We start from the raw sequence: 12830 nt of genomic DNA on the forward strand, positions 1-12830 counted from the left end.
AGGGGTGGCTTCTGTGAGAAGCTGCTAGAAGCTCCCCCTGTGTCTGATAGAGCCAATGCCAGCCGGCTCCAAGACGGACCCTCCGCTGGCCAAGGCCAAGCCAATCAGCGCCTCTGTGATAACATAGTTAAGAAGGAAAACAAAACAGTTGGAGGAGCTTTTGCAACCGGGGAGAGAAGTGAGAAGATGTAAGAAACTCTGCAGACACCCAGGTCAGTGAAGAAGGAGGGGGAGGAGGTGCTCCAGGCGCCGGAGCAGAGATCCCCCTGCAGCCCGTGGTGAAGGCCATGGTGAAGCAGGCTGTCCCCCTGCAGCCCATGGAGGAAGGATGAGGGGGTGTAGAGATTCCACCTGCAGCCCGTGGAGGACCCCATGCCAGAGCAGGTGGAGGCACCTGAAGGAGGCTGTGGCCTGTGGGAAGCCCACGCTGGAGCAAGTTCCTGGCCGGACCGGTGGCCCCGTGCAGAGGGGAGCCCACGCCAGGGCAGGTTTGCTGGCAGGACTTGTGACCTCGTGGGGGACCCATGCTGGAGCAGTCTGCTCCTGAAGGTCTGCACCCCATGGGAGAGACCTGGGAGAGGCTCCATGTTGGAGCAGGGGAATGATGAGAGGAGTCCTCCCCCTGAGGACAAAGAAGCGGCAGAGACAATGTGTGCTGAACTGACCGTAACCCCCATTCCCCGTCCCCCTGTGCCGCTGAGCGGGGAGGAGGTTGAAGCCGGGAGTGAAGCTGAGCCCGGGAAGATGGGAGGGGTGGGGGGAGGTGTTTTAAGATTTGATTTTATTTTCTCATTGCTCTACTCTGTTTTGCCTAGTAATAAATTAGATGAATCTCCTCTCTGAGTTCAGTCTGTTTTGCTCGTGATGATAATTAGTGAGTGATCTCTCCCTGTCCTTATCTCGACCCAAGCCTTTTGTTATACTTCTCCTCCCCATCCCGCTGGGGGAGGGGTGAGTGAGCGGCCGCGTGGCACCCAGCTACCGGCTGGGCCTAAACCACGACACTGTAGTTGAAGAGATTTGTTTTATATTGATCAGAAAATTCAGACTAGAATAGAAGGGTTCGCATCATTGTAGCTGAGCTGATAATAAACAGCTGCCTGTGTTTTGGTTACACTGCTGAAACTTTTAATACTGTTTAGTAGCAGTGGCTCATCTCCTGGATCTAAATATTTTGTGCCCCCTTATCTTTGTCATTAAATGATAACTTCTATCAAACAGTATTTATACTTGATATCAAGAAGCATGCTTTTGGTGGCATGGACCCTGTTGGTCTTATAACCTGAGGTGCATGTGGATGCCTTCTCATCTTTAGGAGAGAGGAACCAAACAAGAAAGAAAACCAGAGTGACAAAATACTGTAAATATTGTAAATAAAAAATAACTAGATTGCAAATACACAAATTTTGTAACACAATCTACTTGTCACATCTGAGTCTATGAACAGCAACATTAATTTCAGATTAATTTAAAGGGAAATACAACTGATAAGTGTGCCACAAGAAAAAAAAAAACAAACATGAAAATAGGTCATCTTAATCACTTGCCTCTTCTCGTCTTTCTTCAGCAGAAGGAACTTTAAGTTCTCGTGCTGTGTCATCCTTGGGATCAAACAAGTATATGTAATCTGAAGAGTAGCTAACAAGGATCTCTTGACCATCTTCACTATAACATAGAGACGTTACTCTGCAGGATTTGTTATTGAGATGAGGAGGAACAAAACGTGCCACCATTCCAACAGTGCCTCTACCAGCATAATTCCCTATATTTAAAAAAAAAAAAGGGGGGTTGTCCTGGTTCTGGCAAGGATAGAGTTAATTTCACAAAGAGGGTGGAGGTGGGGGGGGGGGGGGACGGGGAGAGAAGTGCCACATTTACTACTGCAAATTTTCAAACACTTGAATATACTTATTTAACATCCAACAAAAAATGATCAGAGAAAAGCTAAGTATCCTATAGCCTCTGTATTAAATTGGATCTGAACAGTGACATCAGATCTTACTAGTATTTTACACTATGTACAGTTTAAAAAAAAAGACGAACACACACAAATATATTCGTATATCACATACCCATCACATGACGGTGTGTGGATGCTATCTGTCAAATGTAGTACAAATGGAAATTTTGGAACCTAAGAACATTTACACAGTAATAATGCAAATCTATACCTATACATAAATTGGAAAGGAATTAATTATATGAAACTTTGGAAAATTAGGATATACATCTCCTCTTTTCTACCAAAAATGTTTTAAAAAAATACTAGTTTTCTTTTTTGAGACATAATACTGTCATTTTGAAACTGCAGAACTATACATTAGACTTACCATGCTTCCCTGACAATTCACCTCCATTCCACACAGTAAAACAATCTTAAATTCTAGAAATACAAATTTGTGAGCACATAAAAGTTACCCATAAGAAGATCTAACACTGAGAAAAAACAGACTGTACCAAAACCTCATAATTTGCCATGTAACCATCTCCCACATGGCATATCTGTTGTGGCTTAGTATGTGCAACAGTCTGTCCTTGACCACAGAGAAGTTCAAAGGTTATCATCTCACACTACATAAGGACTGAAACAGAAAGTTTTAAATGAAAATCTTCAGTTTGCTCACTAGTCATACAATACCTCACCCCTTAACAAAAAAAAAACCAAACCAAAAACAAACCCAAAAGTCCTCACACACAACCCCAAACTAAACAACAGAACACTATACCAATATATCCAGAAAAATTATAGTCTTCAAAATTTTGTCTTTTCTCTCCTTTATAAGGCCTGCACACCTGAATTCATTTTATTCCTGTATTATTACAATACAAGAGCAGGTACATAGTACTTTTTAATCAAGTTCATAGACTCCTTCATAAGGAATAAGTTCATAAAATCCCTTTCCATAAGAAGCAACGCAGAATACAAGAAGATAAGAACTTAATTAAAATTCAGGCAGACCACCGCAGGCTACAATCACTAGCTTTTTGGAATCTTGGAATCACATGTTTCAAGACAAAAGAAGAGACATAACAAAAGGTCTTCTTCTGCATTCACTATACAACATGTTCTAAGATGGATGAAGAGATTAAGTTTACTTACTTGAAGATTTCTGTATTAGCAAATGCTAGAGTCAAATGACTCTATTGTTATGAAGCACAGTTCTCAGAGAAGCAAGCTATACTTCATTCAGTATTACACTTTAGTCATTCACCATCTATTTTGAAAAAAAGGACCTGAAATTGGAATTGCAGATGGCTAGAAAAGCTTACTGTAAGGTATGGTTCCTACCTGTTGCTCTTGTCCCAAGCATTCGCCGATCATATATTCTTACTGAGCTATCAGAACAACCCACAGCAAGATAGTACGGGATTGGTGGACAAATAGCAACAGAAGTGGCAGCACGCCGACAGTTTATTAAAATATCCTGGAACAAACAAAAATATGGCATTCAAATAATAGCTCTGAACATCTGAAGTATAATTCTATTTTTTACTTCAGGACACAGGCCCATTAGTCAAGGAGGTTTTGAGGAAACTAGGTCTGGCTCTGTGAAGACAGATTGTAAATATGTCAAACAGAAAATCCTCTGCAGAGAAGAAAAACTATCAGAGATAGAAATACAGCACAAGATCAACTTAAAACAAACAAACAAACCAAAACAAACCACAGGAACAAACATTTAAAAATAGATAAGCATAACAATTACAGCTTTATAAACTAGCTAGCACCTTGGATTTTCCTATGGAAACATAGATAACTTGAGTCAGAAGAGCATCAAATACACAGAAACAGTCTGAATTAATTTAAAGTATTATAATAGATGTAATCTATGGGCAGATAATTGGATAGAGGAAAAGAATGAAAGAAAACCCTGGAATTGATAAATATGCACAAAGCAGAATAAAATTAATCAAGAGTAGCAATATATACTTTGGTGTCAGTTTTTCTCCAATTCAATATTAGAACTGTTTCTGAAATCCAAACACAGTGGACACGACACCACCAATACCTTACCTTCTAGGAAGCAATACTAGTGACTAATTTAATCTAGTGTAATTCATTACCAAATCTTTTCTTACAGAGGGACAAAGGATGCTCAAGAATATCAGGCCACAGATGATTTTCAAGGCTTATATTTTGCCCCCAACTCTGCTCTCTATAGTAACTAATGTAAACCAGACCAGGAGATTCAATTTTAACATAGAAGCTTTGCTACCGTATCTAAAGCCTCACACCAAAGTTCATAAATTTAAAAAGTGCCAAAGGAGATATTGCAATAAAATAAATTAGAAAGAAAGAAAGAAAGAAAGAAAGAAAGAAAGAAAGAAAGAAAGAAAGAAAGGACTCCCCAAACTTTTTTTGTTTCTTGGGAAACATGTTGTCATCTCCACCAACGACCCTGAAATCTATTATTTCTAAAAGCCTTACCAGAATTCATATCCTATGTTTGTATGATGTACAGCTCTACATTTAGGTCATCTTTATTAAAAGATTTCACTCTTACATCTTTACAATCTTCCTTTGTGCAACTTGTTTTGATTCGAGTATCAAACCATCTTACAGTGCCATCTTCACCACAAGAGAGGAAAGTATAGGGATCATTTGGTACTGTCATAATCTGTTAAAAAAAAAATTATTAATACTTCCAGAAATATCATTAATTAGAAAATAAAAGCATCAACGTGTTGAGCAGCAGGCTGATGCGATTATGACTCAAGTCAAGCTTTCTATTGAAATAAAGAGGAAAACTGAAAAACTGCTGATGTTTCTTCATTTTCAAAAAAAGGTTTGAACTGAAGTTAAAAAAAAAAGACTGTGGAACATCACATAAAATTAAATACAGGTGAAAGCTTACACTTATTTCTATTATCTTTTAATAAACAACACACATTTACTACAATCAGTATTCAGATAAGAAATCAATTTGCTGCAGTAATTCAACAGAAGCTCAGTTTATTTTCTATCAAGTAATAGAAGACAATAACATACAAAACCCTCAGAACTCTGAATGACATGGAAATACAAGATGGCTTTTATTCCCATTGGCCATTCCTTTACATTCAAAATAGCCCCCTGAACCAACTATGCATTAAAGGCTGTTACTAACCTACTCCCTTACTGCATTTGGTTTTTTACTTTTTAAGAGAGCACTGTATTGCAGCATTTTCCTGACCTCAACCCTGCTCAAACAAGGGAAGACTCAGAGTCTCACATGTATGGCTTCACTCAAGAACGCCTCCTTATAACAAAACGGCAAGCAACCATAACGTTAAAGTTGAATTCTACAGGTCAATGAACGTGCATGAAATGTCATGTTCTTACATGCTATCCCTTAGATACAAAACAGAGAATGTTGTAGAAACTAGCAGTATTTTTCTTTTCCTACACTACTGCTACTATCAGTAACTTCAAGAAATTTATAAAGCCACAAAAATCAATAATAGTATAATACGCTAATTCAGCACAGAGCAAATGAGTGGTTCTGTAACACTTTCTATGTGATGATTTATTCTCCCCTCCCACCTCAACTCTTAATAAAAATAACCTATGAATATCTGTAAATCTCTCTACCTAAAGTGGGATTACAAAGGTAATCTCTGCAGGATTCAGCATTTCTTCTTGTAATGCTCACTACATTAACTGACACAATGTGTGCTGTGCCAAATCTTACTGCTGACAAACAAGAATTTTAACAGGCAGAACAAAGCCAATGTTTTACTAACAACGGGAAAATAAACTTCTGAGCTATGGCCCATATTCTTCAGTGTTAGCATAACATATTGAAAAGAGTGTGTTTCACTACATGTTCACTCAAATTGATTTTATTAGTTTAGTTTTAAAAGCCAGCAATCATTCTTCAATCCACTAAATCCTTCCAGCATTTTTGCTGTATTTGAATGCACAGCTTGCATTGAAAACATTTTACATTGTTCCAAGAATGTTGCTAAATGTGGTATAAACCAGCAAGCTCTTATTTCTCGTAGCTGTATTTTATTTTTTTTTCCACACTGATACTATCTCATAATATACATGTAATAGTGCAGTACGTACCTCCACTTGCACATGCCAATTTTTATGCATGGTGTTTAAAAAAACATACTAAGTATTTTATAAGCATTAAAACAGAGAAATTGAGAAGTGCAGACTCCAATAATTAAGACTCACTGTTACAAATATTTAAGTTCAACAAGTACATATTATATATATAAAATCCTTTTTTACTAACTAAAAAAATCCTTTTCTATTTAATTTTAAAAATATATAGCTATACGATCATTTTACTGTTTTGAAAATATGAAGGTAAGAGTTGTCCATAAAAGTACATTCTCCTTCTGAAGTGCAATTAATATGAACGGCAATAAAGAAAAGCATTTGGCTGAGCAAAAATAAACTTGTAATGGCCTTGTATAAACAACAAATTCTCCAAAACCATGTTTCAAGAACTTCTCTCTCCCTCTGCACTTATTCTATTATCCCCCAGAATTAAAAACAGAATTATCTCACAGTTCATAAGAATCTACAGAAATCTCCACATTCCTCTGTTTCAATAGATGTTTTTGTAATGTCTTGAGCTGTCACAAACTCCAAGTTTAAAGAGCAGCATAAATTCAAACAACATTCAAATTTAGAATTAGAACCTCAGGGGCAGATGATGTTAGCTTTTGTTATTTAGAGAATCCAGTGAGTCAAAGTTCTATATTTAATACGATGATGTGGTTACATACAGCTGGGCAGTAACATCATGGTATTTTGAAATTATTTTCCCACTTCAGAAACCTCTCAGTGACAAAGTTGTGTTATGTCAGAAGCTGAAGCTGTATCTCAGACATTTGCTTAAAAACCTCTGCTATTTACTCTATTATACTTTCATATGCCAAGGCTCAAAAAAAGGTCTGCTATGCCACACAATAATACGTGCATTTAATGTTCAAATATCAGATTTAAGACACAGTAACAGAATTTATAAAAAGTATCTCCCAAAATGTTTTATAAACCTATCATTTGGAAGACTTTTTGGAGAGAGCTCAAATTTAGAAATGTTAAACCTCAGTGCAAAACAAGCTAAGAAAAATAACTTCAGAAAGAGCCATAGTTGTTAAAATAGTCAACATCACGTAGGGGTTTGAGATCCCTTCTACTAACTGTGTTTAAAAACAGTGTAAACAACCAAAACAGTATCACACTACTGTCATTCAAAACAACCATACTGCCCTCTTGTTAACATTATTCGCTGGATAAAAATCATCCCCAATATCACTATTTTGACTGTGCAGTATAGCAGCCAAATGTCCATGCTCTCCAACTAATGATTTTGAAGAAATTTACTATATTCTGTACAAATAGTTGCTGTTCAGTTACAGTCATTCTACATAGACAATAATAAAACTTGCATCTTGATTTGCCAGATTGTTAGGCTCTCCGTATTTCCTCTAAAATATTTTTCAAATTCTTACTGTCTGTTTTGACAAGTTTAATCTGTTGCACCTACCAAATTTATATTTATCATCTGGTTTAGTAGCTTGCAATGTGCATACCATCATTATTGATGAGAAACAACACCTTGTAAAGAGCCAAGTGGCATCCCATATTACTGGTTAGAAGTGTTATGTTCTAGCCTCCTTTGCTACTCCTGACCCATAAGCACAACTGGCAACGGCTTTCATTGAATTTTCCCAGTTTGATCATTGCTTTGCAGCACCACCTGGTGTCAGTCACTTCAGTTAATCAACCAAACTGTTGGTCAACCCAAGCTCGGGTAGATCAAAACTTAAGACCACCACAGTGACTTCTCACGATGACTTCTATGCTGCCACCAGCTCTTTCATTTGCAGTACTCTGAGCAGCCTGGCTGACAACCCCAAACCCACTACTCTAATGATACTTCTACCGCTACCTTCATGTCTCCCCAGCACAGTATCCATAATCACTCTCCTGTTCTCACGCTCCAAACAGCTTTCTATAATACTCACAGCTAGCTACACAGGAAACAGAGGTACCAGTTGAGCCAGTGACTGGCTGCTCCTCAAGCCTGCAGCCAGCCAGCAAGGGGAGGCTCTCATCTCCCCAGGAAGTCACAACGCAACAGCCTGACAGACCCCCTCCTCAGCGAGGACATTTCAGCGTTAAGAAATAGCATCTCTGTCTCCAGATGTTCTTATGAAAAGGCAGGTTTTATTTGAGATACAGAGAACATCCAATCAACTTTGAGAATCCACAGACTAGCATACAGACTACTATATATAGTAAACTTCAGTGAGAACCGAGGCAGTTTAAGCTTCTGATTGGGGGCCATAAGGACTGATGCTATTCAAAGGAAACAGTAGTTTCTCAATCAAAACAAATCCAAAAATAAAAGCAGATGATGCAAGCCTGGGATCCAGAATTCTGTTTTGCAAAACTGAAAATACAGTCTTGTATTAAACCCAGGCAAAACCAAACCAAACCCAAACCAAACCCACAAATCCCAGAAGCAAAGTGAATACCACAAGGTTCGTCTGACTGACCTACAAAGTTACCCTGTTATCCTTTAATGGCACATGTGTAATTACAACCGTAAGGATACTTTTACTACATGATCAACAATGAATTCTAGCTGTACTTAAGCCATTTTCTTCTCTCACACAACCTTTCAACACCCCCCATTTTTTTAACAGTGATTTTTAAATATTTTGATCACTTAATATACAAAGAAAGATTTAAAAGCCTGCTATGAAATATGAGCTAAACAGTTTTAAAAAAAACAAAACACACATGGATTTGGGATTTTTTTCCCCTGTGCATGTACTGTGGTAGTGTTAAACAAATGAACAAAAAAAATCCAAAAACCTGGAACATTTATAACCGAAGAAGGAAATAGCAGCATTTTTTCTATTTTACACAGTAAGTTTTACAAGCAGCAGATTTTGCTGTCATTAAAATAAATAGATCAATAAATCTGATTATCTTCCTTACGTAAATAACACTTTGGTTCTCACTTGCCTATACACATGAACAAAACTTCCAAGGGAGGACTGAAAACACTGGCTCCACATTTACACAAAAAGAGTTAACTAGAATACAAAATAGAGAAATTACTGAAAACTGTAAACAGATTTTTCAGATTCACACATGTTGAAATAAGCATTTCTTAGGATTTAAATTGTGAAAAAAGGCATTAAACCATTGAAAAGTTGGGGGTGTGAAGAATAAAAATAAAAAAGCAAAACATAGCCGCTGTCCCCACCCCCAAACCTACTTCAGAAAAAAATTCCCAGCACAATTTAAACCAGTTTTGGTCTGCAGAGGATTCTTTCACTGAAGATATACTCAGCTATTATATTTGCAAAGAAAGTGGTCTTAATGACACTACTTTTTGGAAAGTCCTACGTTTAATATAGACAACATACTCCTCTTTTAAAGCCTCCTCTAAGAAAAAAAAAAAAACATCAAAAAAGCTAGAAGGAAAGTTCTTTAATTCTCACAGAAATAAAGCTTTTGTCAGTCTGGTTAAAATCTTGGTCAACAATACAAGAAAATACGTATTCTAACTATCTTAAAATTATCATATACTTTTGTGAGTTACCTCATAGGTAGTTCCATAGTGGCACGTATACTGGCATTGTCTGTTGGTCTCCGCATCTTGTTCAACGTTAGTGTAAAAAATTACTCCATCTCCGGAACAAGATACAATCTGTTTGTCATTGGTGCACGGTAAAAATTTTGCACTAAAAATATTGGCCCTGTGTCCTGAGCGAATGGTTGTTAAAACCTGAGAAGAAAGAAAAAGGAAAGCTGTATCAGGTTAATGGTTTCAAAGCAAATAAAAGAATGGGAAAATAACACAGAATCTGGTACTATAAAACATCGGTTACATGCAGGCTGCCAGTAACCTACAGTTTAAAACAACAGAACAGAGAAGCTGTCTTTACACCAAATTTCTTTTAAGAACAAAGGTGTTCCACAAGAGACGTTCACTTAAGCACCTGCACAAAGTAGTCTGCAAAATGAGAGGACTGGAATGCAACTGCCACCTTTTGTTTTTAAAATGCTAGTTTTCCTCAGGTTTCTCAAAGTAAAACATTAGTCCAGGGTGATAGTGCAGCCAGTCAGCACATCAGTGAGGAGAGAGTTAGAAGATCTGGAATATTGCAGGTCAAAAGGAATAAGGCATTGTAATCCAAGCCAACTTTACACAGACTTTAAAAATTGATACCACTCTTAAAATAAACTCACTTTAAAAAGAACTGAAGTTTATAAGAAAGGATATTTTGAAACCAGTGAAAAATAAACAAGCATTTAAGAACACTACAGGGCAAGAAACTAAGACTTGACTTCCTCTCAACGAAATGTCATTCATCTACAGTACAGCAGAGAAGGATGTAATTTACTTCATCATCACAGATGGTTTTAAACACTCAGTGATGACTCTTTATATTTCCTAATACATTTATTAGTCTATCAAAACTGAAAAAAAAAAAAAACCCCTCCATATGCTTTCCTGTGCACTAGTGAACATTCTGTTCTTACCTTATTTCCACCATCTGCAGGATTTAAACCAAATTGCACTTTCACTGCTACTAATAGGAAAAAGATACTTACCAAGTTGTTTATACTATGAAAATTACTTCCAAATTTCCACTCAATTATCTTAATCAAAGAAAATTTTATGCAAATGAAGTTGTTCTGTCAGTGATAGCTCATGCCTAATACTTTACAAGTGCTATTTCATATCTTTAAACAATTCACACACACAAAAATGCGTATTCTGAAAGATACACAAGGCTCAGTATTTTAAAAAAGAAAAGTCAAAATCAGGAGATATAATCCATTCATTTTATTTCAGTAAATCTGTCTCTTCATTTGGATTTATTTGTTCAGATTTCTGCATTTTATTGAAAACATTCAAAATCCAGACATTCAAGGGAAATGAGGAGCTCGGTATCAAAGGAGCAACTCAGAACGAGTCCATAAGGTACCTTAATTTAGATGACAGTTAAAGAAGTCACCTGTCAATCCCACTTCTGACTTTACACTATTGCTACTGTGAAAGAAATATTTTTGTCCTGACAAGAAATACTTTTTGATCTCAGTAATTAAAAAAAAAAATTATCTAAACACCTAGGGGCTTTCTCTACCATCTTGCCAGTTCCCCACCACTTCCCTCCCTATTGCTGAATATGAGCAGGCAGACTTTTTTCCTCTTTGCTCTGCTGTACAGGGTCCTTCTCTCACCAAATTACACGTGTAGCAAAAAAGATAGGCCTGTAACAAAGGCCTACTTATATGTGATAAGAAACTATTCATTATTACTTTAGGTAGAAGGCTAACAATTCTTAGAATGAGCACCTGCTACACATCATGATAAAAAGGAGGAGCTACAAGACACTTCAAGGCCCTTACGTACATACTTTTCAGAAAGGGAGGACACTGCCTCCAGGAGCATCTTATCTTCCTAAGACATATAGCAAACAATTACCAAAGCATTGAGAAACTAGGGGAAAGGTAATTTGGGCCAGGATCCCCACGACCACCGACCCATAAGCCCCCTACCCAAATTATACCACCTACTCAAAAGATGGAGGTGGAGAAAGGAACTGAGCATGTGTTCTAGTTTGCATACTAGAACAAAGAAATATGAACCAATTATTGTAACAGGGAGCGTACCACTTTGTAATCTTTGTAACTAACATTTGTGTATAAATATGACAAGAGAACCAGCGTTAGGTGTGCCTGATTAGAGGAACTATCCTCCTGACACCCAGCGCTACAATAAAAGGAAATGCCTGCTTCCTAATGCTAAATTGGTGTTAAGGAGTTTTCTTTCATTCCCGAATTTCGGTGACACATGTGCTTCTTATTCTCACAAGCCTTTTTCTCACAAACCCCAGCCTAATGCTCTTGCTTTTCATGCGGTCAATAGCTAGCTTATTCCAATCTTCTGCTTCAGCTTTCCCCATCTGCAGATCTTAATTTAGACATGGAGATCTACATTTGATGATTGCCCTCAAACTTGGAAAAACTCAGATTTTTCTTTCCCTCCCTTCTTCTGTCCTCCACTGCAAACTGAAACAGCATTCAGAAATATATACAGCTACACATTTTCAGTAAAGCAAAGAGTTTTCTCACAGGCAGACCTAACCTCATCATGCCTGCCTCTCAATTTCCTATGTTGCACAGTGTTGCAATAAAAAGTATTAAAGTATTACAGCATTTATTATATGCAGAAGATTTTCCATGCCCTTGACTTGCACGGTACGTCCTTTTCTACTCTGGTTATTATACTGCCTTAGAGAGGGGAGAAAGAGGCCTAAGAAGTTGCTGGTGCCTAGGCAGCAAAAAAGATGAGAAAATGTAATACACACAACCAACCCCCAAAAGCCTATTGTTAACTACACAGAGTAAAACAATGCCACCAGTTTACTCCATTGGAGCATTTTACAACCAACATATAACAGGCTACAAATACTTAATGACTTAGGAAAAAAGGGAGAGGTGAATAAAGAATTCCAGGTGTTGTTCAAAGTACTTAACTTTCAGGCATCCTCATAACTTTTGCAATCACTTAAGTAATATATTACACAGAAAATCAATCGAAGAGGCAACAAATTCAAGAATTCAAGTTGCATCTCTTAAAAGCACAGATTAAATCTTTGGGACAGGATTACTAATTCACATAGTGATGCCAGAAACTTGCGTACAAACTCCATCCTTAACAATAAGTACTTTCCTCCAGGGAAGTAGAATTCCTGGCAGCTACTCTGTTGTCGTCTTAAACCTGAACTGTATAAGTTCCATATCCAAATGGAAACTCTTTATGATAAAAAGAAAAAAAGTCACCATAATGACCAAA

At 37.3% G+C, this 12830-nt stretch overlaps 1 protein-coding gene across 8 annotated transcripts in view; it reads right to left on the reverse strand.

Moving 5' to 3' along the window:
- The window catches only part of DCAF6 (DDB1 and CUL4 associated factor 6), a 95248-nt gene that overhangs the window by 55535 nt on the left and 26883 nt on the right, over window positions 1-12830 (reverse strand). For all 8 annotated transcript variants that reach the window (XM_054832416.1, XM_054832471.1, XM_054832406.1 and 5 more), the window contains 4 exons: window positions 9564-9749; window positions 4506-4619; window positions 3290-3425; window positions 1548-1762 (listed from right to left, as the gene is read on the reverse strand). In XM_054832416.1, the coding sequence (XP_054688391.1) occupies window positions 1548-1762; window positions 3290-3425; window positions 4506-4619; window positions 9564-9749 (651 nt within the window). The remainder of the gene's footprint in view (window positions 1-1547; window positions 1763-3289; window positions 3426-4505; window positions 4620-9563; window positions 9750-12830) is intronic.

This window comes from Grus americana, chromosome 1 (assembly GCF_028858705.1).
Source record: "Grus americana isolate bGruAme1 chromosome 1, bGruAme1.mat, whole genome shotgun sequence".
Lineage (NCBI taxonomy): Eukaryota > Metazoa > Chordata > Aves > Gruiformes > Gruidae > Grus > Grus americana.